The 26950-nt window shown below is 34.6% G+C and overlaps 1 protein-coding gene across 3 annotated transcripts in view; it reads right to left on the reverse strand.

Annotated features, from left to right (window-relative positions):
- Positions 1-10168: 10168 nt before the first annotated feature.
- LOC145266585 (N(6)-adenosine-methyltransferase non-catalytic subunit METTL14-like) overlaps positions 10169-26950 on the reverse strand; it is a 34737-nt gene continuing 17955 nt past the window's right edge. For all 3 annotated transcript variants that reach the window (XM_080122430.1, XM_080122429.1, XM_080122431.1), the window contains 5 exons: positions 24009-24099; positions 22251-22389; positions 21457-21549; positions 14277-14393; positions 10169-10967 (listed from right to left, as the gene is read on the reverse strand). In XM_080122430.1, coding sequence (XP_079978556.1) covers positions 10365-10967; positions 14277-14393; positions 21457-21549; positions 22251-22389; positions 24009-24099 — 1043 coding nt within the window. In that variant the 3' untranslated portion in view covers positions 10169-10364. The remainder of the gene's footprint in view (positions 10968-14276; positions 14394-21456; positions 21550-22250; positions 22390-24008; positions 24100-26950) is intronic.

The raw sequence follows: 26950 nt of genomic DNA on the forward strand, positions 1-26950 counted from the left end.
TCTCTTACTACATCTGTTCCACGTTTTCTCAAAACTTCTGGGTCGATCTCGCTGAAAATTTTGTATAGACCTTTGTTATGATAACGTGCAGCGAACTAAGTATTATGGTATTCATTCGATGTGTTATTTGGAATTAATAGGGATTAGTATTTAATGTAAAAATGAGCACATATTAAACGATATTCAATCATCAGTTCGTCATAAAACACTCATTCTAAGTCAACGGGCCATAACTTTTTCCACTTTTTAATGAGCAAGAAGTCTTTGTGGGGGGAGTGAGAAAAAGTATTAGTGGTGTTTGCTTATCTAACTCTCCAGCAAAGGAGATTAAATGCTTCATAGAAGCAATAGATTAACAAAAAGGCATGTGTTTTCTGATTAAAAAAGAAAAAAGGTTAATCATAGAATAAATACGTTATCAGTTAATTCATGCTTCACAATGTGTGTGTGTGTGTGTGTGTGTGTGTGTGTGTGTGCTAGACATTTCTGTGACCCGTTGAGTCACAAGCTCTATCACCATTTATTCTACTCTGATTTTATCTGAAATGTAATAAGTTTTGACGAAAGTTGACGTCCCCAATGATGATGGGTTAAACAGAACTGAGAGGGGGGGGGAACAAAATACCAAGGTCTCATTTACGATATGAAAAGAAACTGGAATCCTAGGAAGATCTCCATCATTCTAATAATTATAAGAGCAATTGGACACGTGAAAAAGAATTTCCAAAACTACCTGGCAAATATACCCGATGAACCAAGCATAAGAGATACAAGCAATTCCACTTAAAGGGGTGGTTAGAATCTTAAAAAGATCTCTCGATTGGAATGTATGAGAGAGTGGGTAAAAAAAAAAAAAATGCTGTTATAAACATTAAAAATGGTTTTATATTGTTACTTTTGTTATATATTATGTTGTCCCAAAAGTTTGCAAACACTTGCAAAAAAAGTTGCAATTTTACTCACTAAGTAATAAAAACAAAAAAGAAAAATTAATTCTCAAAATAAAGATTATCATTTTGGGCTGGTGCATCTGCTACTAGTCTCTCACTCCTAGACAGGGTTCAAAAGAGAGTCGCCAACCTGATAGGTCCTGAATTGTCATCCCAGCTTCAACCACTGTCCTATCGATGAAATGTAGCATCCCTCTGCCTGTTCTACAAGTATTTTAACGGTGAATGCTCCGACGAACTGCAAGCACTTGTACCCCCTCGACGTAAACACCCCCTACACAGTAGAGATCCCTAGATGTAAGAGAGCCTACAACTCCAGTAGTTTCTTCCCCAGAACCGCTAGACTTTGGAATTCCCTTCCGGGTCCCTGCTTCTCCAACTGTACTGACATGCAGAAGTTCAAGTGTAACGTAAAACGACATCTTGCTGCCCAACTCCCCACCTAGTACCCCTGTAGCTTAAGTCCCTAATAGTAGCCCCCTACATCAAAGTGGCAATGTGCCTTGTTTGGGGTGAAAATGTAATTTAAAAAAAAAAAAAAAAAAAAAAAAAAGACTTTCTGTCATCCATCTGTAAGCGATCAGATTTGGTCAAAGTACCATTCAGCCGGTTTCAAATCAAAGATTATTATTAGGAGTAGTAGTATTCACTAGGAGTAGTAGTATTCACTAGGAGTTCCCACACAGGTCATCATCAGAGATAACTCACTGGCAACAACCAGTGGTGTGCCCTGGAGTCTAAGTCTAAGTGACAACAAATCTCTCCAGATTTCCAGTACTGTTGAAGCTCAATCGAGCACTTGCCATGAAAATAACAATAGAGCAGAGACAGGCTCACAATGATTCTTCCGTGGGAAAGAGGTTGCAGAGAAGAGAAAAGGGCATCACCTACTTGGTTTCGAAGCTGGTTTTGAAATGTATCATTCTATGATTATTGACTTTCTTTATGTTCCAAATTCCTTTCAATTCTTTTAAATATTATCATGTTTGGTCTCCTTGCTTTGGATGAGTTTATTTGTTTGGACTTCCATGTCCCAAAAAATTTTGTGGTTTTCGTTTTCTAGTACTGTTTCCAGTTTATGCCTGTACTATTTTTTTACATGTTCAAAATGCGGCTATTCCCAGTATACTGCTTTCCTCATGCAGTTGTGCCTGCTCTTGTATTCTTTTTGAATTAGCTACATTCACTTATTATGTGGTTTACCATTTCGTCTCTTTCTCCACAGAGTCTACATTTACTGTTTTCCTATCTAATTCTGTCTCGAATCTTGTCTTTTTGTTCCTGCATTGTTCATTTTCACTGTCTTTCTCTCTGTTTAATTTGATCATTTATCATAAAGTTGTTTCCCAAGGAAACATTCACAGGAAATATGAACTGGAGTAAATACATTGAGGACATTGCAAAGGCTGCTGCAAGGAAGGTGGGCTCCCTCTATCATGCTAGAAAACTGTTCACAGAGAAGAGTATCCTGTACCTCTACAAGGCCACCATTCGTCCATGCACGGACTATTGTTGCCACATCTGGGTTGGTGCATCTACCACTAGTCTCTCCCTCTTGGATAGGTTCTAAAAAAAGGGTCTTCAATCTAATACGTCCCACTTTGTCAATTAAGCTCCAACCCCTGTCCCATCACCGCAATGTTGCATTCCTGTGCCTGTTTTACAAATATTTTAATGGAATGTGCTCCGATGAACTCGTTGCATTTGAGCCCCCTCGATGTACATATCCTTGACAAACCCGCTTAGCAACAAAATCACACCCCTTCACTGTTGAGGTCCCGAAGTGTCAGAAAGCCTTCTACTCTAATAGCTTCTTCTCTAGAACAGTGAGACCCTTCCCGCTACCTATTTCCGAAACTGTACTGATATGAAGAAGTTTAAATGTGATGTAAATCAACATCTTGTTAATCTTTCTTAGGCATGGTCCCAATTAGTAGCTCCTCACGTCCAAGTGGCGATACTCCTTGTTTGGGGTGAAGGTGAGTAAAAAAAAAAAAAGAAAAGAAAAAAAAAATTAAAAAATAAAAAAGAAAAGAAAAAAAAAATTAAAAAAAAAAAAAAAAAAAAGAAAAAAAAAAAAAAGCAATGGAGATACCCAAATAACACTGTGACACTATGGCGATGTTACCATAATGTAATTCTTATTGGGGTAGGCTTTTGGGGAGTCGTCGAAATTAATAAGACGGGTGTAGAAACCGACCTGGGAATAATAATAAAGAAACAAAGGAACTTCCAAACGAAACGGTTTTATATTCATTTCAGCGTACAAGTCGTATCGGGTTATAGAAAGTTCGTGATTTTCATTTATGTCCCCTGACTCTGGAACCACTCGCGTCTCTTTTTTTGCTTCCAACAGTTTTTGTATCTCTCTTTTTGTCTTTCCCACCAGAACTGTTCTCGGTCCTGATTGGTTACAACCTCTGGTCACATTTTTGAGGAAAGGAGGAAGGAAAGAAGGAAGGAAGGGGGAAAGGGAAGAGTAGAGAGAAAGAGACATGTAATGGAGAAATAGTAGTCTTGGCTTCACTACAACACTGTCGGGATTGTTTGCAGCTGGGGGTCAGCGACGTAAGTACACAGGGTATTTTCTAGGATCTGAGAGGGCAGACGTCTCTCTCTGATTTGAGAAGGACGAAAGTAAGAAAGAATATTAATTCATAATTTTTTCTGGTTTAGAAAAGAGAGAAAACAGGAAAAGGAAAGGTCATTAATTTGGAATTTCTGTACACGAAGAGCAGAGAAGAGAGGAGAAGAGAGTCACAAAGATGATCAATATATGCAAGTTAGCGATTTGATTCTGCTCGCCAAAGCAATCCACGTCGTTTTGAGAAAACATCTGGATCTAAAAATCGCTGTTGCGAACTGAAATCGTCCAGAACTTAAGAACTAAAAACTAATCCAAAAAACACTTTAATTTTTTCTTCACCAATTCAATATTGAAACATTTATTCAAATAATTATTTTCATACAAAAAAAAAAAAAAAAAAAATACGATTGTCAAATTATTTTTCTTGCTTAAAAATGACCTCTGCACTTCCGTGATACATGATACAACTACGATAACCAACGCTGGACGATTGTACTCATAATCTAGACTATATGGAATGAGTGATAGTCTGTCGGAACAAGACTTTTCAACAGCCTGCCTTGATAGAGTTCAAAATAGACTTCGTAGCCTCGTAGGGGATGTCCTTTTCTCTTCCCACAGAAGAGATGTTGCAAGTTTGTCTCTTCTTTATCGTTATTTTCATGGAAAGTGCTCGGCTGAGCTCCAATCTGTGGTCCCCTCCCTCATCGCCAAACTTTCACGAGAAACACCAATTTAGCAGAAAACACTATCACTAATTTCCCCCACTCTTTATCTGTGCCTGAACCTAAACGTAGATTCCATGAACAAAGCTTCTTTCTTAGAACTGCACGCTTGTGGAATTATCTTCCGTTTTCCTGCTTTCCAGCTGACAACAATATGGTTGTCTTCAAGTCCAACGTAAACAAGTTTTTGATGAGCTGTTCCATATAAGTTAAGAAATTTACCGAATTTCCATTATTAACGATTACTATATTGTCCAATTTCTACTGTACACTCTTTAACTCTTATCCTCGAGTGGCCTCTTGACCTTGATAAGTGGTGAGAAGTAAAGAGGTACAACCAGGTGTATGCTTTATGGGTTCTATTTCGTATTTTGGGAAATTTCCCAGCGGTAAAAGTCGGCTTATACAAGTTCTAAATCTTTAATATGTGGTTTTAGTTTTTAATCCGTTCGATTGAAAACCCTCGGAGTCTGTATATTAAGGTGAGAGTAGTACCGCTGTCACCAGGAATACGAAAAAAGGGAACGCTTCTGTATTCTTAGCAGTGAATCGTGTTTCTTTATGTTTCTGAATTTTTGGAGATGAGGAATGATAATTTGGATTATTCGGACTAGCGTTCTCATGACGATCCATTTGGTGAAACCCCCTGACCTTCTTCAGGTGTATCACGTCAAACTCGAGAATCTTTCTGTCGGAATTTCGAAACAGAACCGTTTATTTAATCCACAGCCATGACTGGGTAGATGTCGTAATTGTATTTTGAGTGTTACCTGCACTGAGGATTGAACCTTTATTTCAGTCGTCATAATCTCCGTTCTTCAACAGGTGTATCTTGTGAATCTCTGAAATCTTTCAGAATTTTGAAACGTAAGGCTTATTACACACCGACGCTGGCATATTCGCTGCACCAGAATTAGAAGAATAGGAATATAAAACGAGTTTTAGTACGCTGGAGAGATGATATTCCACCCATCTCATCCAGCACGGCCGCAGCCGAGCTTGAACTCACTACAAGTTTGTAGTGTAATTCAAATCTTGTCATAGCTGAATACTTAATACTTCACCAGGGCTATCAAGGTTATTTTTTTTTTTTATCGTGACGCCATCACTAAATGGGGTGCCTAACACGGCTTAAGAGAGTCCAATCTACCTTTAAGAGAAGAATAGACAGCGCTAGTTTCTCAACCTAGTATTTTACCTCACAGTACATACAGCAACACTTAACCTGGTCAGTACTAAATGGGTGACCATTTGGGACTTCCAGGTGTTGTATGAGCTCTCCGTTTATCTTGACATTGTTTCCAGTCGTCCTAGACTTCTCTTTACCACTGGACTCAAACAATGCCGATTCAGGAGAGGCGTGGTTGGAGATTGCGCAACCCTTGCCTCACAATTACATGCACAGCTGCCCCTACAGGGGGTATCCTTTGTCTTTCGAGACTGAACGAAGGCATCAACATACAGCGCCTCACCTTCCCAAATAGTCACCCATCTGGTACTGGCCAGGCTCAACGTTGCTTAACTTCAGTGATCTGCTGAGAACCAGTGTGTCAATGTGATTGTGCCGTATATATGATAAGATGATATTAAAAGAAAAAAATTTCTTGGCCAACCAAAATTTTCATACCTTACTTTGTAAAATTTATAAAAGTGCACTTTGAAGATAAATAAATTTCAAATTGAATCTTGTACCTTTATTTTTAAAGCCTATAGTAAAACCATTTTGTTTAACAATTTTCATGCCTTGGATGAGATGCTTTTCTAACTTGTATCGTATCTTTTTAAGATTATATTTTATTTAATTTATTAATTTGGTTTTAAAAAAAAGATGAATATGGTTTTGTATGTATTTATAAAAACTCTCCGCCTCTCTATTTCAGATTGTATTTCTCCTCACACCATAACTCATTTTTGCAACCCCCTCTTTGTATTATTACAGGTCTGAATATTCTCTCTGTTTCAGTTTGTAATTCTCCTCACACCACAACTCTTTTTTGCAACTCTCTCTTTGTCATACAGGTCTGAATAATGAGAAAATCTGAATTTTTTTAACAAAAACTTTAAAATAACTTTTTTAGATTAAATTTTTTTAAACTTCTTTCAGAATAGAAAATCTTTACGATTTAATAAGGAACATATTTCATATAGGTTTCATTAAAAATATTCCGTAGATAACGAGAAAAAGAGATGAAAATTTCAAAAGGACTGTATAACTGGTTACGCTCAATAGTAGTCCTTGCTAGCGAAAGACTTTGTTATTGTTATTCTATTATTATTATTACTTAAAACATTGTCCTGCGCTTTTGTGCGAGGACTAATAAGGTTTTATTGACAACAAATTAATAACTAGCAGTGATGAGAGGGGAATGTAATTTACTTCAAGCATTGTGTGTAATCTACCTATACCTCTATCTCTACTATTATAGAAAAGTCACTTTGTATGTGTGTGTGCAAGTTCCTTATAGGTTCCGAAACAGCTGAGCCTATCTTTTGCAAATTTCACACAAAGTTAATTTATATGTCTGGCAGTGATCTTAGATATGTTTTGTCAATCAAGTATCGAAAAAATCCGATCTTGCAGATAGTCTTCCTTCTCTTGTAGATAAAAAAGAATTTTTACAGGGGAATATTTTACGTTACACTGGGATAAATTTGGCATCTCCGTTTTGTAACGAGTACATAAATCATAAAGACTTTTTATTTAAAAATTTTTATTTTTTAATAAGTGTAATTCTAAATAAGCACCAAAAGTTATATGGATTTTTATTATTAGTGGCGCCACATCTATATGTCAGGTCTGGAACTTATTGAGTAATGTGCTAACAATGATGTTGAAGAAATCATGTTTTGGTATGAAGAGATTTGTCTTCCAGATTTTTTTTTTTAAAGTTCAATCAAATAAAAATAAAATAATTTTAAACAAGAAATAAAAATACTTAAGCAAAAAAAAAAAGTTCTTGTTCAAAATACCCCCAATATCAAAAACAAAAATAAAGAAAAATCTATATAATTTATGTACCAATGATAGAACAAAAAAAAAAAAATTATAAATGGATAAAGTAGTTTAATTAGAAAATCAAATTTTATGAGTAATCTGAAGAGCAGATATCTTGTTCACTATTTTGAAAACAATCTATAAAAAAAAAAAAAATTAAAGGGAGATAACTCAACATAATTCAAAAGTGTGAGATATGTTGTAATGCTTAGAAATTCCCATTAATCACTTAATTACAAATTCAAATAAATCGCTTAATTAATCAATTAGTTTTATTTCTATGAATAAAATAATTTTATCTATAAAAATAAAATTAATTGATCAATTTGCATGATTTTTGGAATATGCTATTTACGTTTTCTCACAGGTACATAACATCATACAGATTTTTTGGTTTTTCAGCTATAGTACTTTCTAACTTCTCGCATAAGTGCTACCGGAAACGATGACAAGGCAAATCAACTCCTTCGCTTTCTTCTCTCACGCTTATATCTCCCTTGTGCATGTACTCTTTTTTTTTTTTTTTAAAATTATGTTTTCCAATCTTTTCTTTTTTTACTTAATAATCAGTGAAAAGTTTTTTGTTTTGGTCTTATTTTAATTACGAACTAGCAGCGTTGCTCAGGTGTATGTGTGTGTGTGTGTGTTTGAGGGGGGGGGAATCAAAACAAAAGGGAAACTAAATAATAAGTGAAGCAATAACCCTGTTTGAATATTTAAAAAATAACGTTAAACTTGCTTAAAACAAACGGAAAAACAAAAACAAAAAAAAACAGTGAACAAAGTTTTGGGAGGGAGGTAGGCTCGAACCCGAAGCCTTGAGGTTAACAGTCTGATGACTTAGCATGACGCCACGAAGGCAGGGACTTGAGAACAGCTAAAAATAAACGTTTAAAATACAGGTGGTTGAATGCGAACGTATGGTTTTCTAGGTCAAATATCACGCCGTAGTAGTAGTAGTAGTAGTAGAGAAAATGAATTCACTGTGCAAATTTTTTTGTAAGATAAAAGTCGCTGAAATAAAAGAGATTTACGACGTCGTTTCGTAAATCATAGATATTATAATCTAAGGAGTATATAAAAAATTCTAAGACATAGTACCCCCCGCCCTCTGGAGAACTGTTACATGAAAAGGGCTGTCCCCTTTTCATGTAAGTAAAAAAAGAGAATCAGTTAAATGAAAATGATATCAGATAAAACGAGAACCGAACCCTGTAGATAAGTTTTAAAGAACAATAGGTTTTAAATGGAATGTTCAGTTAAATTGATAATACTTTTGTAATATTTTAAAAATAAAATTTGGCTGGAAAATCTATTCACATTCTTAGAAAGAATGCATAATAAAAATAATGGTTATAGAATTAACAAGTAGGTTAAATTCCTTTGTAAAACGAAGAGAATGGGAAATTTCCTGGTCGTCAGAAATGGTTTCAAAATGTGCAAATCGCGCATGTTTGAAACACGTGAGTTGTGGTCACGTTTGCCAGACATACGTGTGACGTCATGGCAGAAATGATTTCTCAATATAGGAAAGGGTTCGAAGAGTTAAAAAAGAGAATCAGATTCAGATCAGACTGTCTTGGAAGCGGGAGGCTTAGAAGAAACCATGTAACGACTTTGAATTCCTGAAGTACAGAATCATTTCCGACCGGTCGAAGAATAAACTATCATGTTTTTTATCATTCCAACGAGAAAAGGTCATGTGTTTAATCATTTCAGTATGTATCAATGTATACCATTTCATCCTCTCATCAATGTATATGTCTTGTGAATATCAACTCTCTCCGTATAAATGTCTTCAACATGAACCTGCTGTCACTTTGTCTCCTCTCTAAATAAACATTTAAAGTATGTGTGTTGTCAACTACAAGGAACATTTAATAATATATGTACAAGCCGTCACGTAAATAATATGTACCCACTCTAAAACGGATAACATAACAAATTAATTTGTAAATTCTTTTGAAAAACAAACTTTTATTAATTAATTATTCATTTTTTATGGATTCTAATTGGCCGATTGGTTTCATTTAACGCTCACTTCTATTGATGCATTTTTTTCTATATTCGGTTTAAGTACGTAGCGTTTAGGATGAAAACATTGTAGCATATTTATAGATATATATATGTGCGCGTGTGTGTGTTTTCGCATGTATGTGTAAAAGTATATGTACAGGCCATCACATAAATAATATGTACTTCCTCTAAAACGGATATCATAACAGAACTCCCTCTAAAAAGCTTTTGGCAGACATACAGAAAAAATGCGCACGCACACACACACTAACACACATTTTGGCTTTTATACACATATGATTATTGAATTTATTTTTTTTTAAAGAATTATTAAAAACACTTTAAAATATTTTGGGAATATTATGTATCAGAGACTTTTTTTTTATGGTTTGAAATTGTTTTTTTTATTTCAATAATTTCATTTTTATACTTTCATAAATATATATTTAATTAGATAAATTATTATATAAATTCAAATAAAAATTATTTTTAAAATAATTAAAAAAAAACACTTATTTTTATAATTACATAAATTTCTCATCAAATTTTAAATAAAATAACTTTATTTTTTTAAATTTTGTTATTAAAAGTGCAAATGATGACTAATTGTGTTATTTTTATCTTTTTATAATTTTGTTAATTTTTATTATATGTATTTCAATAATGCACTTTTCTTCTTTTTCATTTCAATAAATCACTTCACAATAGAAATACTGAAGAACAATAGAAGTGAAGGAACTGATTTGCTTTGTCACCGCTTCCGGTAGCAGGAATGCTGGAAGTTAGGAAGTACGTTAGTCGACTATAACCTAGTTTTTTTTTCTTAATTTTTATCTTTTGCTATTTTGCAAAATTCCCCAGAATTATTAAAAAAACAAAAATGAAGATCGAAAAATAAAGTAATAAAAATTTTAATCCTTTCTTAGGAAATTCAGCGTTGGTTGTCGAGGAATAAAAGATAGCATTTTTAAAAAAATATTAAAAAAAAAAAAAAAAAATTGTTTATCTTTCTCAGTACATTAGAATGAAGAGACAAAGCGCACTTAAAAAAAAAATTAAAAAAAAAAAAAAAACGCTTGTCTCCATCATTATCATCTTTGCATTTGACCCCTGTGCCCACGGCCCCGGAATCCATGACCCCCACTCCGCATCCGACTACCCATAGCTCCACCCCGGCCACGGCCCATATGACCGCGTCCACCAACTGACATGCCTTTGTTATTATTCCCTCTTTGTTGCGAGGAACCCCGATTGGTATTGCCGCCTCGTCCAGGCACCCCACCCCGGCCAGAGCCTTCTTTATTTCCGCGGTCAGAATTATTGTTGCCGGGCTTATTCTTGGGCGGTGGTGACTTGGGCCGAAGACGTTCGATCTCATCTGTGCAACCAGTCAAGTGACCGTGGACATCCTTGTTGACAACCTGCTTGTACATGTCAGCATTGAAGTTACTGCTTGTCAGTTCGGGTCCGACAGTAACCCACCCTGGCCGAATGGTGCTGTCTCGTCCGAAAATGTGCAGGCGTCGTTTGCCCAGGCAGAAATGTTCAATAATGTGGAAAATCTCAACAGGTTTGTCCTTGCAGGAGTATTCAGGTTCTTCCTCAATGATCAAGTCGATATCTACATTAGCGTGGATGAAATCTCCGTCAGTACTTCGTTTTACTGTGCCCTTGATACCCATTAGGCAATGTTCCTGAAATATACACAACAAAAAAGATTCAGTTATCTATATATCTATAAAAGTGAGAATGTGTGCGTGTGTGAGGACACTTCTCAACCTATATACTCAACAAATTTTTGATCTACAGACTTGAAATTTAGTATATAGGGTATTCAGACATGTGGTAAATGGAAAACTTTGTAATCAGTTTACATCCAGAAAAAAAAAAGAAAAAAAAAAGGCTGCTAAGAGGTAAAAACTGAAAAATTGGTACATGGAGGAGAGGGTCATCGGACTTTTATGTTCTGCAACTGTTTCACGAATGTGCATGCGTGAATAGTTCACATGACAGATTCCTTATTGTTAAGAATAAGTAGGTTTGAAAACACTTTTTAAAAATCGTGTCAAGTTGGTTTAATGATTATCGTACTTGACTCACTGTCTTTAGGTTTTGGTTTCAATCTCAGCTAGAGTGTTTTTTTTTTTCCTTTTTTTTACTTACAAGAAGTGAACTGTTTAGAAAAAAAACAATACTCGCATGCACGTCTCAGTTTCTGTATTAATTTAAATATGATATTTATATGTATTTTACGGCTGGGCAACGTGTATATATTCTTATGCTACAGAAAATTTTTTCTCCAATTTTGTATTCAAAAATAAATATTATTAACAAAGTTCATGTAGATAGCTCAATAGTGCAATACTAGAGCTATAAACACTTTTATAGTATTACACCGCTTCATTAGGAACAAAGACTCATTTTTATGCTTGAAATAAATGAAGTTCAGTTTTACTAACATGTACTGGACTTTCAGCGAGAGGGACTATCTACAGGTCGATATGACTTTTGTTCTTCTGATTTTTTTATGCATATTTAGGAACAAAGACTCATTTTTATGCTTGAAATAAATGAAGTTCGGTTTTACTAACATGTACTGGACTTTCAGCGAGAGGGACTATCTACAGGTCGATATGACTTTTGTTCTTCTGATTTTTTATGCATATTTAGAGTTTTTTTTGTTTTTTAAAACCATCAAATGGATTGTCAAGTAGATAAAAATTTCAAACAGTTATATTGACCCCAATGACTCCTCATTCTGGAAGAACGATCAAGATAGACAAAGACCAACTCAAAAATCTCTCATATTAGCAGTTGTTTCGATTTTTTTTCTTAAGGATTAAGTGGATTACGCCACTTGCCCTTGATCCTCCCCTTATAATGCTGAGTGTTTAGCAAGGGGACATCAAGTACCATTTTTTAAGGTTTTTAAGCAGGAGTGAATTCTTGCAGCTGGAGATTTTGAATACACTTCCTTCCTGGCTTGTCCAATCAGAATCCAGTTCTCAGTCATGTGATCGAGTTTATAAAAGCTAAACCGGCAACACACTCTCTCTCTTTCTTCCTAGATCTTGAACTGACAACAACTCCATGTGAAACGGACCTGCCCCCCTCCCACTCAAGTTTCTCTTTTGAGACTCAAAAGAATTCGCCCAGGTTTCGGGCTCTGGGTTTGACTACGACATGAATACAAACAAGCCAACATGGTTATCTCCACACAGAAACTTTCTAATCTTTCGTGACGCACATTTCCACGACTATTTCAGACACTAACATACATGAACTCTTCCTCTCTCAACAAGCCCGTCCAATCTTTAATCTACGTCTCCACACAGGAACACTTTCAATGACTAAACCTTTTCTCTATATAACGAAAATAATCAATAAAGCTGTTTTTAAATGCTAAAATGAGATTTCTTGCCTTCATGTTCTATCAGGTTGCTGCATAAGTTCCCGCTACTTCATTAAAATTTTTTGTTCTAAAAACATGTTTTGATATTTGGCAAAGTGTCATATATCATTAGAAAGCACGTATTCTGTTCTACAAGATAATGGTCATCGTTTTTTGCTCATATAATCTTTTTCTCGTTTTTCAAAACCATCAAATGGATTGTCAAGTAGATAAAAAAAAAATCACATTTTCGACACCTCCTTCTTTTCACCTTTAATCAAGGTCAAAAAGCAAATAAAGTGACCAAGGATATTTGTGCTGTATATGGAGAAAACGCTATAGCTGAGAGAACTATTCGAGTTTTGTTTACCTGATTCAAGCACAGTAATTTTGACCTCAGTGGTGCTCCTCGTTCCGGAAGACCAATCAAGACAGACAAAAACGAACTCGGGGTTATTTTAAAGGAATATGTCCATCAGACATGTAGAGAATTGGGTGAAAAGATGAGGTATGATTTTGCAACAATTTCACGCCACCTTCAGTTGATGGGATTCACACCAAAACTTGGCGCTTGGGTCCCAGACGAACTTATTTTACTTCCCTTTATATAACGTTTCATAAACATGTTTTGATATTTGGCAAAATGTCATATATCATTAGAAAGCACGTATTCTGTTCTACAAGATAATGGTCGTCGTTTTTTGCTCATATAATCTTTTTCTCGTTTTTCAAAACCATCAAATGGATTGTCAAGTAGATAAAAAAAAAATCACATTTTCGACACCTCCTTCTTTTCGCCTTTAATCAAGGTCAAAAAGCGAATGAAGTGACCAAGGATATTTGTGCTGTATATGGAGAAAACGCTATAGCTGAGAGAACTGTTCAAGATTAGTTTACCAGATTTAAACATGGTAATGTTGACCTCAATGACGCTCCTCGTTCCGGAAAACGAACTCTCGGTGTTTTTAAAGGCAATCCGACATGTAGAGAATTGGGTGAAAAGATGACGTGTGATTTTGCGACAATTTCACGCTACGATCAGTCGATGGAATTCACACAAAAACTTGGAGCTTGGGTCCCACTCAAACATATTTTTGCTGTTAAAATTCTTTGATTTTCTTTAAAAAAAAAAAAAAACAAAAAAAATAAAACAGCAGGAACTTAATACAACCTAATTCCAGGTTGGTATTTGGAGGCGCGTTGAATCCACTGGGCGAGATGCGTCGTCAGTCTTTATTAAAACATGTATCGAGGAGAAGGAAAACTCTGATGTAAAACCTGGTCTACTGTTTACTTTATCTTGTAGCAATCATTTGCACCGACTGAGTTTAGCAGTTGTACCAAAAAGTGTGGTTGGTTCTATACAATGGCGTTACAACTAATAAACAAATCATCTGTGGGGATTTCTGAACAACTTAGTTATTGTGTCAGATTTAATACATCAAAATTGACAGGAGTATCTATTATATATATATATATATACACACATGCACACACACACACACACACACACACACACACACACACACTACCAGGTGTTGCCTGCAGCCATAAAAAAAATTACATGTTAAATAGTGCATGTAATATTTGTGCTTCCAAAGCGCTGACTTACCTTTGTCCGTTGAAAAGTTGCGTTTGGTTGCAGATTTTTGTTGTGACCTGGATTCTTAATATTCGTTTTCACCCAACAAATGTCTTCACACCTTCGGAAACCCCACCGTTTCAAACACTAAGAATTTGAAAAAAAAAAAAAAAAATTAGATTAAAAAATAAGCAAAAAAAAAAAAAAAAAAAAAAAATGCGGTATAGACAACAAAACAAAAAAGTGGCCAAAAAATAAATGTTACCAAAGGCAAGATAAGCTACTCGTCTATCCACCTGGATATGATTTTTGTGTTTAAACTTATTTTAAAGTGTTTATTTACTTTGAAACACAAAATAATGGTGAGTCTTAAGTTGGAACACATAGAAAGTGGTTGACATTAGACAGCTAAAAGGGAGAAACCAGCATTTTGTTTAATTTTCGAACGATTATCAAAACATCTGAAGATGACAACTAGCCTTTCATATATGGCCAGACACAACTAGCTCTTCACACATGACCAAACAATTTAAAAAAAAAAAGAAATTTGATTTTTTTAATCAAAAACTCTCCATAAAATGACTTCAACTCTTGAATCGTAACTAGCAACTCAAAAACATGACGATGCCAACTCTCAAAAAATTCGACTTTTGAATTGCATAAATTCTGAAAAAAAAAAAAAGACGCAAACTCAATTGTTTTCCCTTTTCTCTTGCTGAACACCCTAACACGACGTCCTGACTAGTGTGACGTGACCCGGGTCTAGCCTAGGGATTAGGAATTTTGCAAGAATTCTATACCCAAGTACACGTCGTAAGAAAAGTAAAAGTGTGGAATTTTGCCGGTCGTAAGAATATCACGACTTCATGGCATCTCCCAAGTTTCGAATCAGCGGAATCATCATGGACTACCCGATAACATTCACGTTTAATAATAAAGATGGCAGGGAATGAAAAAGGTCGGACACCAAATGAATAACGTTAAAATATATAAATTTATTATTCAAACAAAAAAAACAAATGAAGGAAATAAAAATAATAAAACAGTCATAATGAGAGTCCAGTCACAGATAACATCAGATCAGGATGGGGGGGGGGGTCATTGGTGGAGATATATTATTTTTTTCTCTTCCTTTTCTCTCCTTTTCTTTCTTTTTTGATAAAACACAGAGTCACAGTTAAAACAAAATATTAGAATATTCAAAATGAAAGTCCGGTCACAGACTTTGGCAAAATATAAAGACACAAGCCAAACAAAATATTAGGATATTCAAAATGAAATGAAAGTCAGGTCACAGACAATGTCAGGTTGGGATGGGGTTATGATTTCTCTTTTCTTTTGATAATGCATAAAGTCACAGTTGAAACAAACATTAGAACAATCAAAGTTAAAGTTAGGTAACAATATTCTTTCTCTCCGTATCTTTCTTTTTCCAATTCTTTCACCTTTATGTTTGGTGAGGGAAGAAATTATTTCATGGAAAGAACTCGACTGTCACTGAGTGGGCTGGGGGTGAAATATGAGAGAATGGATATCGAACGATACTTAGCTTTTTTGGTGGGAATTCCTCCCCTGACGCGCGCATTTCGATGACGATATAAATATCCTTAGTTTTTCTTTATCACTTCTTTTTCTTTCTTCGTCATCTTCGATATGCGGTTTGTCCTAACAAAGTTCTCGGGTAGAATGGCTCTCGTTAAATTATGTTGACCAAGGTAATTCGATGTTGGAGTTAATGTCCCTTTTTTGGTCTCATGGCCGTCCGCTAAGTTGAGTTGAGTTGATCATTTGTCGGTCACCATGCGTCGTCGACGCGAGTGCATATTTCTGCTTTTTGGGGAGCAGAAAATATTGTCGTTATTTCCCAACGGCTGTCAACTCGAAAACTGAACTTTTTCACGCGCTTTCTTCCTGCGCTTACGTCACGATCGCCCGATATCGGTTGTCATGGTTACCTATGTTTGCGTGGGTGTTTGACTGCTGCTTATAGTTGATCAGTGAGGGAGGGAGGGGTTGTGTCGTTCGATTGTTCGCTGTTCAACTTAGGAAGGGGAGGTCTGTTGCTTGACTTGGAAGGGGGGAAGGGGAGGTCCGTCTGGCTCATATCTATATATCCATTATGATATAAGGAGGGGGGTATATATGTTTCTCCTAACACTAGTCACATCAAATTTACTTTCTCAATCGTTGGAACTAGTTTTTTTTTTTTTTTTTTTACAAAGGCATCACCACATTATCAAGGCCCAGAGGCCACTCAAGGATAAGGGTTAAAGAGTGTACAGTAGAAATTGGTGAATATAGTAATCATTAGTAATGAAAATTTGGTAAATTTAATAACTTATATGGAACGGCTCATCAAGAACTTATTTACTTTAGACTTGAACACAACCATATTGTAGTCAGCCGGAAAGCAGGAAAACGGAAGACAATTCCACAGGCGTGCAGTTCTAAGAAAGAAGCTTTGTTCATGGAATCTACGTTTAGGTTTAGGCACAGATAAAGAGTGGGGGAAATTATTGATAGTGTTTACAGCTAGACGAGTGTTTCTTGTGAAAGTTTGGCGAGGGGGGACCATATCAATTTTACTTTTCTCGATGGAACAAACATGCCATATTCCAAAAATCACATAAATTGATCAAAGAATTCTGGTGTTTACTCACAATTACCCCCATTAAAAAAAAAAAGACAAAAATGTAGAAAAATCTTTATGATGTATGCATTCAACACCGAACAAAGATGTTATATTCCAAAAATCAGTACTCCTGTTCAATGACGCAGTAATTTGCACCACTTTAACTTTGATGCATTCTCTCAGCTCCCAGACACTCAACTCGCTGTCCTCACCAATTCGTACTTAACACAGCAATTTCCCCTCATATGCAAATTATTGTCTTTATATTTTTAATAAAAACCCATTAAAGGACTTGATTCTAGAAAATTGTTGAAAATTTGAGACTTAAACTTAAGCGATCTTGATGTTCAAGTGTAATGTGAGCAGATAACTTGCTGCTCAACTCCCTACATAGTGTCCCTGCAGATAAAATCCCAAATAGTAGCCACTTACATACAAGTGGCAGGTGAATAAGAATCAAGGAATCTTGCTTAGTTGGTGTCCAATTAAATTTCTTGCAACTCAGAGATATTTGAATTGTTTAAATGGGAGGTTGTATCTATATCTCTCAATCGTTTTTATCAAATAGAATTTTATATTTTAACTAGCCTGGGTGCCCAGCATTGCCCGGGTGTTTGGAGGTGTGTGTTGAGCAAAAAAAAAAAAAAAAAAGTGGTTAGTAGGCAGGCTCGAACCCGTACCACGAAGGAGGAAAAGAATTTGACCCCCCTCCCCAAAAAAACGGGACGTCTTTGCCATTGCGTCCATCGCCAAACTGGAAATGACGAAGGTTTAAATTAAGGCTAGTCAATCGAAAAGAAGGGATGACTTTCGAAAATATTGGCGAAAAAAAGCAACCCCTCCTTGAAGAAAAGTGCCCAGTTGAGGGTGAAGGGATTAATGTTTTTAGCCAATTTTTCGATATTTGTCGTCCGAAAAGTCGAGCTTCAAAACGATACTGATCTTGTGAAAATCAGTTGACTCTGGCGAAAGTTTTAGGCAGACATACATACATACATTTAAACATATAGGTTAGATTCATATAATAGATGTCAAAGAAAAGTAAAAAAAAAAATAAATAGTAACTGAAGATATCAACCGTTAAGTTAGGTATTATTTCATTCTGGTTTTGCTCTTATAAAATTTAATGAGTGCTTTATAGGACTTGGAGTGGATTAAGCAATTTATGTATAAAATGCCTTTCAGGATATGCAAATTTCAAAGTTAGAAACCAAGCTGGAACCAATTAATTTTGTATCTAGAGTTTTTCTTGTTTTTTTTTTTTACACCACTTATCAAGGCCCGGAGGCTACTCAGGGATAAGGGTTATTGCGTGTACAGCAATCAATGAGATAGTATTGTAGTAATCATTAGTATTGGAGATTTGATAGAGTGTCTTACTTAAGAAGGCGGTTTGTCAGGAATTTGTTTATGTTGGACTTGAAGACATCCAAGTTGTAGTCAGGTGGGAAACAGGCAAACGGAAGAAAGTTCCACAGTCGTGCACTTCTGAGAAAGAAGCTTTGTTCATGGAATCTATGTTTGGATTTAGGCACAGATAAAGAGTGGGGAAAATTATTGACAGTAGTTTCAGCCAGACGGGTGTTTCTCGTGAAAGATTGGCCAGGGGGGATGAGAGATTGGAGCTCAGACGAGCACTTGCCATGGAAATAACGATAAAACAAAGACAGGCTCGCAACGTCTCTTCTGTGGGAGAGAGGCTGCAGGGAAGAGAAAAGGGCATCCCCCACTAAGCTACGAAGTCTGTGTCTCAATAAAATGTATACACTCTTTAAATGACCATAAAATCAAAATTTATTATAAGAAAAGAAAAGTTTCATACATCAAAATACTGCGAACAAACCAGTTAATTATCGAAAGTGTTCAAATCATTGGCCATTTGTGGTCCATGAACAGCTGACAACGCTCACTGATTGAATCAAAAACGTTCCTAATCAGTTCAATTGTTATGTTGACACATCTTTCAATGGTTGCTTTCAATTCATTCATCGTAACTTGTTCCGTAGTGTGAACCCTGTGCCTGTGTTTTACATGCTCCCACCACGCCCCAAAAAAATCTACAGGGGGGGGGGGGGGGCAGCCCAAATCCGGTGAGTGTGAACAGTACTCGATACTTCCTCTTCGTCCTAACTATCTGTTTCGCAGGTGACTATCAAGATATGCTCTTACGTCATGATGATAGTGGGGAAATGCTCCATCCTGCTGGAAGTGCCATTCGTTATTCCTAAACATCTCTTGGGAACATGGCATAGCGTATTCATGTAGCAAGTTGAGATAATTTAAAGAGCGTATACATTTTATTGGGACACCCTGTTAAGTTTTGTCTCAGAATACCCCCAATAATTACAGATAATAATTAAAACCATTATTTTATCAATCATCGGTAAAGCCATTTTTTCATGTCGTCGCTTAGCAACAATGATAGAACAATGGGTCGTGAAAATTCTACTGTGAGTAAGTTGATAGAGTGTTTTTTTTTTTTTTTTGCAGGATGTGGTCTGTAGGTTTAAACCTGCACATAAATTTCTTAATGTTTTTCATTAACTGGAAAGAAGTGTATATAATACTAGCAGGTGGTACCCGGCGATGCCCGGGTGTTTTGAGGTAAATCAAAACTCCTGGGGGGGGGGGGGTTAAAATAATAATAAAAAAAAAATGTGTTGGTAGGCGAGTATGAGAATCGAACCCGTACCCTTGAGTTGGAAATTAATGTGTGAAAAAAAAAACTGTGCGACGTTAACCATTGGGCCACCGCGACATACAACGTAGGCAGGTTTGAATTTATTTATTTAACTATAAAAACAGGCGTGCGCAATAAAAATTAACTCTGCTGCTTCCATTTGACATAATTAAGAAGGTCAAATAAAAGTCACGCAGCGTTTGGCTTTGTTTACCCAAATTTGACTGTTTTTTTCCCCAACAGATGTTGGGGAGGGGGAAAGCAGCTCCCAATTGTCCAGATTGAATAGCAATTGTCTGATATACAAGATTGATCAAAACTGATTGCTTCTGGACGTTTCCCGGCGCGATGCCGAGAAGGCTGTTAGCTTTGAATTAGTTTCGTTTTTATACGAAAAAGCCGAATCAACACGTGAGAAGCCAAAATAGCAATAATTTTGTAAAAGTCGACGCAAATAAATCTATACGCTACACGCGTTCCCAAATCGTAGATATTATTATATAGGGGGTATGTAAACAGTTCTAAGCAATAGTAACCCCCCCCCCCGGAGCGTGTGCGAAAGAAGCCTTTGCGAGACATACACAAAATGGTCACACACATTTTACCTTTTATATATATAGATAATTTTATAAAAGAAACAGTAGGTTCTCTAGAGTGCAATGTAGAATAACATATATTCTGGACTAAGTTACTGCATAGAGGCATGTGAAGCTTCCTTCCGGGCGATTTCACGGATTTCGATGACAATAAAAATATAGGAGTGTGAAATGTGTGTTGATCATCAATCAACCTCGGACAATGTCAGGTCTCCCTGCTAGTATATATATATATACTTCAGAATAAAATTATCTAACTATCAACTGGTATGGAAACCTGTGATTATAAGTTTTACAAAATATTACTGGCAGTAATATTCTATAAGTACTATCCCACCTAAATAAAAATTGCTCGATATACAAGATAGAGCATATAAATCAAATTTTAGTCATTCAATAAATTTTAAAATTTATGACATGAAATGTTTGAATTTCAAATCAAAAGATTTTATTATTCTATGTAAGACAAAGAATACATTTGAAATATTATAACTGCTTATCCTATAGGATTATTTTTTCAATGTCTCACTGACTTTAGCAAATAAGGTGTAAACCATTATAACTATTTGCTAATATTTTCTCCTCTGAAGAGATGGTAGACATCGAAATCCTATAGGATAAGGAGTTATGATATTTCAAATGTATTCTTGGTCTTACATAGAATAATAAAAATCTTTTGATTTGAAATGCAAACATTTCATTTCATAAATTTTTAAATTCATTGAATGACCAAAATTTGATATATATAAATGAATAAAAATTTGGAATTAAATTCAGTAAATTAAAAAATTTATGAGATTTAATTTACATTGGTCTAGATCATATATTGAGATTTTTTTATCCGGTTGAAGTTGTCATAAATATTAATACTAAATTTATTATACAAGCTATGATCTGAAAGTATATAAAAATTTCAGTTGTTTATATATGGAAAAAGAAATTCCAAGTTGGTATCTGGCAGCACGCCTCATCTACTGACAACAAAATCCCTTTAAAATACTCCATAGAAACTGAAATTTGGGGAATATTTAATAATTTATATCCAATATCTATTATTAACTTTTCGCAAAATTCAGAGATATTTAAATTTTCAAAGGGCTTCCAGTCATATTTTTTATAAAACTTCATTAAACTATATATAGCCCACATTACCCACCCTTATGCAATTGCGTTCTAAAATTCATAACAATGGGCTAATTATTTTTTTATTTTATCACTGATGGATTCAAATGGAGAACTGGATTACATTTTTACACACTCTCTCCTCTCTCTGTCCCCTCCAGTCACACATATGATACTAACCGTTCTTCCTCTCTCCAATCCTTCAGCATTTCCGCACCAAATCCAGAGGAAAGATCTCTGTGCCGCCACAGCAGGAATATCCAAACGTTCAATCTGCAAGGCAAATATATTTTTTTATGTTTAAAAAAATAAACGTCTAGTCAAAGTCAAATCCAATATAGTTCAAAATTCGGTCCTTGTCCAGAATTCCCAGCTATATTAAAAAAACAAAAATAAAGAAAAATCTGTATGGTGTATGCACCTGTGATGTAACGAAAATATCATATACCAAAAATCATGAAAATGGATGAAATAGTTTTATTTTTAAATAAGAAAATTAAATTTTATGAGTATCCGAAGAGTAACTGCCTCACCTGCAATTTTTTGGAAAATAAATTGCAAATAAACAAATAAAGATAATTCAAACTTGCTAGATTTATGTTGTAATGCCAATGAATTCCAATTAATGACTTAAAAATTATTTTCTTTATAAAAAAATAATAATTGATCAATTTAAGTAATTCTTGGAATATATTTTCTTTTTGTTATGCAAAAAAACATTTTCAAATATTTGTACTGGTGTTTTTGTTTTCTTAATCTCGTTCATCCTGAGGAAGTCTCGAAATAAAGATGAAACGTTGATGGACACTCGGTTTGTTCCTTTTGTCTTTCTCTATTTTGTCGGAATACTATTTCTATTATTCTCATCACAAACACACACACTATATATATATATATATACTAGGCAAACTGTCTAGGCCCAGAGGGTCTAGTTTCCATTAATAATATAGATACAAAACAAATTTTTTTTTTACCTCATCCCAACTCCAGTATTTGTCATGTACAACCCCATGTGATCTTTGGTATTCTTCTAAGGGAGGTTCAATTAAAATTACATCAAATTTGCAATCAAGGTCATTAAAATCAAATGTGTCAAGGTCGCACTGCAAGTACCTGTTGAGAGAAAACAAAAAAAAATGTAGCAGATCAATATATATGACAAATCATTTAATATTCAGTAAATAATTTAAAAAAAAAAAAAAAAAAGAAGATTACAGAATTTCTGGGACTGAAAGACACTTTATTAAAACTTCAGGGGAAAATATTCACTGAAAATTTATTTCCACAAAATTGGTTCTTTTACTCAATATTGCATCTTTTACTCAAACTCAGCAGCCATTTCTAGGCTGCTGTATCTACACATTACCATTTTTTTTTTAATTAATTTACTAGCATTTCAGCCCAGCGTTGCCTGGGTGTTTGGATGTGTATGTTGAGCAAAAAAAAAAAAAGTGGTAGTAGGAAGGCAGGCTCAAACCCGTACTGCGAAGGAGGAAAAAAAAAACAGGGAAAAAACCTGACATCTTTGCGGTTACGACCACCACCAAACCTGAAGTGAGTTATATTTAAATTAAGGCTAGACAATCTAAAGGAGAGGATAACTTTAAAAAATATCGGCGAAAAAAGCGACCCCCCCCTCCCCGTAGAAAAGTGCCTAGTTGAAGGTGAAGATATTAATGTTTTTAGCCAATTTTTCAATATTTGTTGTATGAAAGGTCGAACTTTAAAACGATACTGATCATGGTAAAATCCGTCGCCTCTGTCAAAAGTTTTAGGCAGACATGCAAACATACATACATTTATATATTGGCAACTAAATATTTTCGATCCAAATCGATGAAAAAGCTTGCCTTATCTCTGAATACCCTTTATGTAAAATTTCAAATGTTTAGACCAGAAATTGTCTGAGTAATTTGGTAGAGACCGCAGAGGTCAATTTTTTTTTTTAACTTTGACCCCTATTATGACCCCTTAACATTTGTTTTTGGCTCGAATCAAATTATTAAGTTAGAGCCATATCCAATGAACCTATATCTAAAATTTCAAGTGTTTAGACCCAAAATTGGCGGAGGAGTTTGGTAGAGTTCTCAAAAGTCAAATCATTGCACTTTGATCCCTTAATCACCAAATTTCTGGCCGAGAACCGATCACATCGATTTTCCCAAATCTCAGTACCCTGTATATCAAATTTCGAGTCTGTAGACTTAAAATTGATAGAGTTATTGCGTAAGGAAATGTACACACACAGACAGACACTTTCACTTTTATAGATATATACAGGGTGGTCAAAAAGTCAGGTAACATTTTAAAGAAAAATGATATTAGCAGTACACGTATATTTAAGTACCATACAATGAAATATAAAATGAAACAAACATGAAATATATTTTGTTAATTGTCGTCCATTTCTCTCTATCAATCGCTGGAAGCGATTAACCACTGATTGTGTAACACTTGTAATCATGTCAGCTGATATCCGCTCAATCTCCTCTTCAATAAATAACTTTAAAGACGCTATTGTATCAGGTTTCTTGCCATAAACGCTATCCTTTACATAACCCCAAAGCCAGAAATCAGGAGGGGTAGTTTATATATTACACTCAAATAATATTAAACGAATAAAGATTATAATGGATCATATTGTTTTTTTCTACCTTTAACATGTTACCTGACTTTTTGACCACCCTGTAGATAGACAGATATTTTATAATTTTAAGGAGAAAGTAACTCACATTGGCGGAGTATTAGATTTTCCAATGAGGCTGTCTTTTAAGCGTATTAACTCCCTTAGTTTGGGATACTCTTCAAAGCGATTAGCCAAACCTAAGAAAAAGGAGGAAAAACAATCAAAATCAGCACTGTAATTTTAGGGCTTGTTAAGATATAATTTCCAGATCGATTTTTTTTAAATATGTCGCTTTAAGCAAGAACAATATTACATCCTTAATTGTCATGTCGTGAATAGTAATATATCCAAAAATTCATCGAGTAAAACAACTACTATTGTGTTTAGTTTAAAAAAGTGTATCGCTATAGACAACAAATATTGCCACCATGAAAAAGTAATCTAAAATATTCATTTCGGAGTTATGCCCCCTGTGTGTAGACTCCTACCGTACTTTGTAATGTCTAAGAAAAATGCGATTTTACCCAATTTTCCATAAAAATTACTTTTTTACTATAAACAACTTTTTACTCAAATTTTAATAATTTTTGGATATATTACTATTTTCGGCATGACAAATAGGTAATATTATTTTTGCTTAAAACAACATATTTAAAAAAAAAAAAAAAAAAAAAAAAAAAAAAATCGATCTGTTGCCTGTATCTTAACAAGCACTAATTTTAAATTAATTTTAAAAAATAATGAACATAAAATTAGCAAGAATTTAAAAAATTTTCTTAAAAAATTAAAATATAAGATTTTGTTCCTTAGAAGCGCTGGTTGAGTTTGAATAAAATAAATACATATTATATACGTTTGAAACCAAAACAACACATTATTACAAAATAAACAGACATTTATTTTGTTTGAAATTTATGTTGAAATTCATAAATATATTTCGAAGGAAACCATCTTCAGTATGTTTATGGCGGTTACCATAAATTTTAACGACGTTTGAAAAAGGGTCACCATTTCGGCTGGTCCCCTTTTTGGGGCACTTCCGACATTAGAGAGAGAACAAGAGTGCTGAAAAAGAACGGTTGTGGAAAAAAAGACATCGGTTATAATTAAGTGTGACGAGACTTTAGGATTGATGATGTTTTATAAAGGTATCCAAGATATAGGGGTACAAAGACGATGGTACATTTCTTTGATAAAAGTCTTTACCCAGGGAAACTGGTCTGTCGCATGTTGACGCTTCTATCGTTCCCGCATGTCTGAGAGAGATTTCTTCGTTGTAGCTCCCTCCAAAACAGTCCTCTATTCCGATTCAATCTAACAAATATTAATGTTAAGATCTTTGTTCCTTAGAAGCGCTGATTGAGTTTGAATAAAATAAACTATGTATTATTATATACATTTGAAGCCAAAACAACGCATTATTACAAAATAAACAGACATTTATTTTGTTTGAAATTTATATTGAAATTCATAAATATATTTCGAAGGAAAACTTCATCTTCAGTATGATTTTTTTTTTTTTTTTTTTTTGCAATGTTGTTGTTGGAGCAGAGAATCAGAAAGTATAAGTCCGTTTGTTGTTTTTACGGTAGTTTTTTAAATCTCGGAACGGTGCGTTTGGTCGCGCAGGATTCACGTTAAGATTTTTGTTTCTTAGAAGTACTGGTTGAGTTTGAATAAAATAAAATATGTTAATACATATTTAAAAAAAAAAAAAGAAAGAAAGACATACTGAAGATGAAGTTTTCCTTCGAAATATATTTATGAATTTCAATATAAATTTCAAACAAAATAAATGTCTGTTTATTTTGTAATAATGCGTTGTTTTGGCTTCAAACGTATCTAATACGTATTTTATTTTATTCAAACTCAACCAGCGCTTCTACGGAACAAAAATCTTAACGTGAATCCCGCGCGACCAAACGCACCGTTCTGAGATTTTAAAAAAACTACCATAAAAATAACAAACGAACTTATACTTTCTGATTCTCTTCAACAACAATATTGAAAAAAAAAGAAAAAAAAAAGAAAGTCATACTGAAGATGAAGCTTTGCTTGGAAATATATTTATGAATTTCAATATAAATTTCAAAAATAAATGTCTGTTTATTTTGTAATAATGCGTTGTTTTGGCTTCAAACGTATATAATACGTATTTTATTAATATATATATATAGTAACAATTTTAAAATAAATTTTTAAAAATAATCAACATAAAATTAGTAAGATTATATTTAATTAAATTTTTCAAAATAAAATAAAGTAGAAACACCGGTCTACAAAAAATGCCCGAGCAGCCCCGTCAGCATTCTCAGGTAGGAACGCTTCAAGCAATTAGCAATAAACCCTTTCTCATAGAAATGTAAAGCTTGGGAGCGTCGACCTCACAGAACTGCATAAGACCATAACTCAGCCAGACAAAAAAAAAAAAAAAAAAAAAAAAATGACACCTCAACAAAAAAAATACTATGTGAGAAGATGAAATATATGTTTGCGTTACATTTAAACTTCAGCATGTTAGTACAGTTAGAGAAGCAGGAAACAGGGAGGGTATTCCAAAGTCTAGCAGTCTTCAAATAAAAGATGTAGCTGGTTAATTTTAATGCATCGAAAACCAAGCCTCTTTCCTTTCACCATAATCACTCTGACCTCATAACACCTCGATTGAAATGAATGGCTCTCTTGGGAAGTTCCATGTCTTGACAAGGTTCTGAGACTAACTTTCACCCTGATCTTAAATGGAACACATACATCAACTCTGTTGCCAATATTGCTGAAAAATAGTTGGATCACTCTATCGCTCCAGTAGGTATCTCACTGCTGATGCAATCCTCTATCTGGATAAGAGGCAGGTACACCCTAAAATGGAGTACTGTTGCCACATCTGGGCAGGAGCTGCTCGGCATGCTCTATCCAGCCTTGATAGAGTTTAAAACCAGCTTCAAAATCTAGTAGGTGATGCCCTTTTCTCTTCCCTGCAACCTCTTTCCCACAGAAGAGATGTTGCAAGCCTGTCTCTGCTCTATCATTATTTTCATGGCAAGTGCT

The sequence above is a fragment of the Euprymna scolopes genome, chromosome 41 (genome assembly GCF_053919585.1).
Source record: "Euprymna scolopes isolate OS-2025 chromosome 41, ASM5391958v1, whole genome shotgun sequence".
Classification (NCBI taxonomy): Eukaryota; Metazoa; Mollusca; class Cephalopoda; order Sepiida; family Sepiolidae; genus Euprymna; species Euprymna scolopes.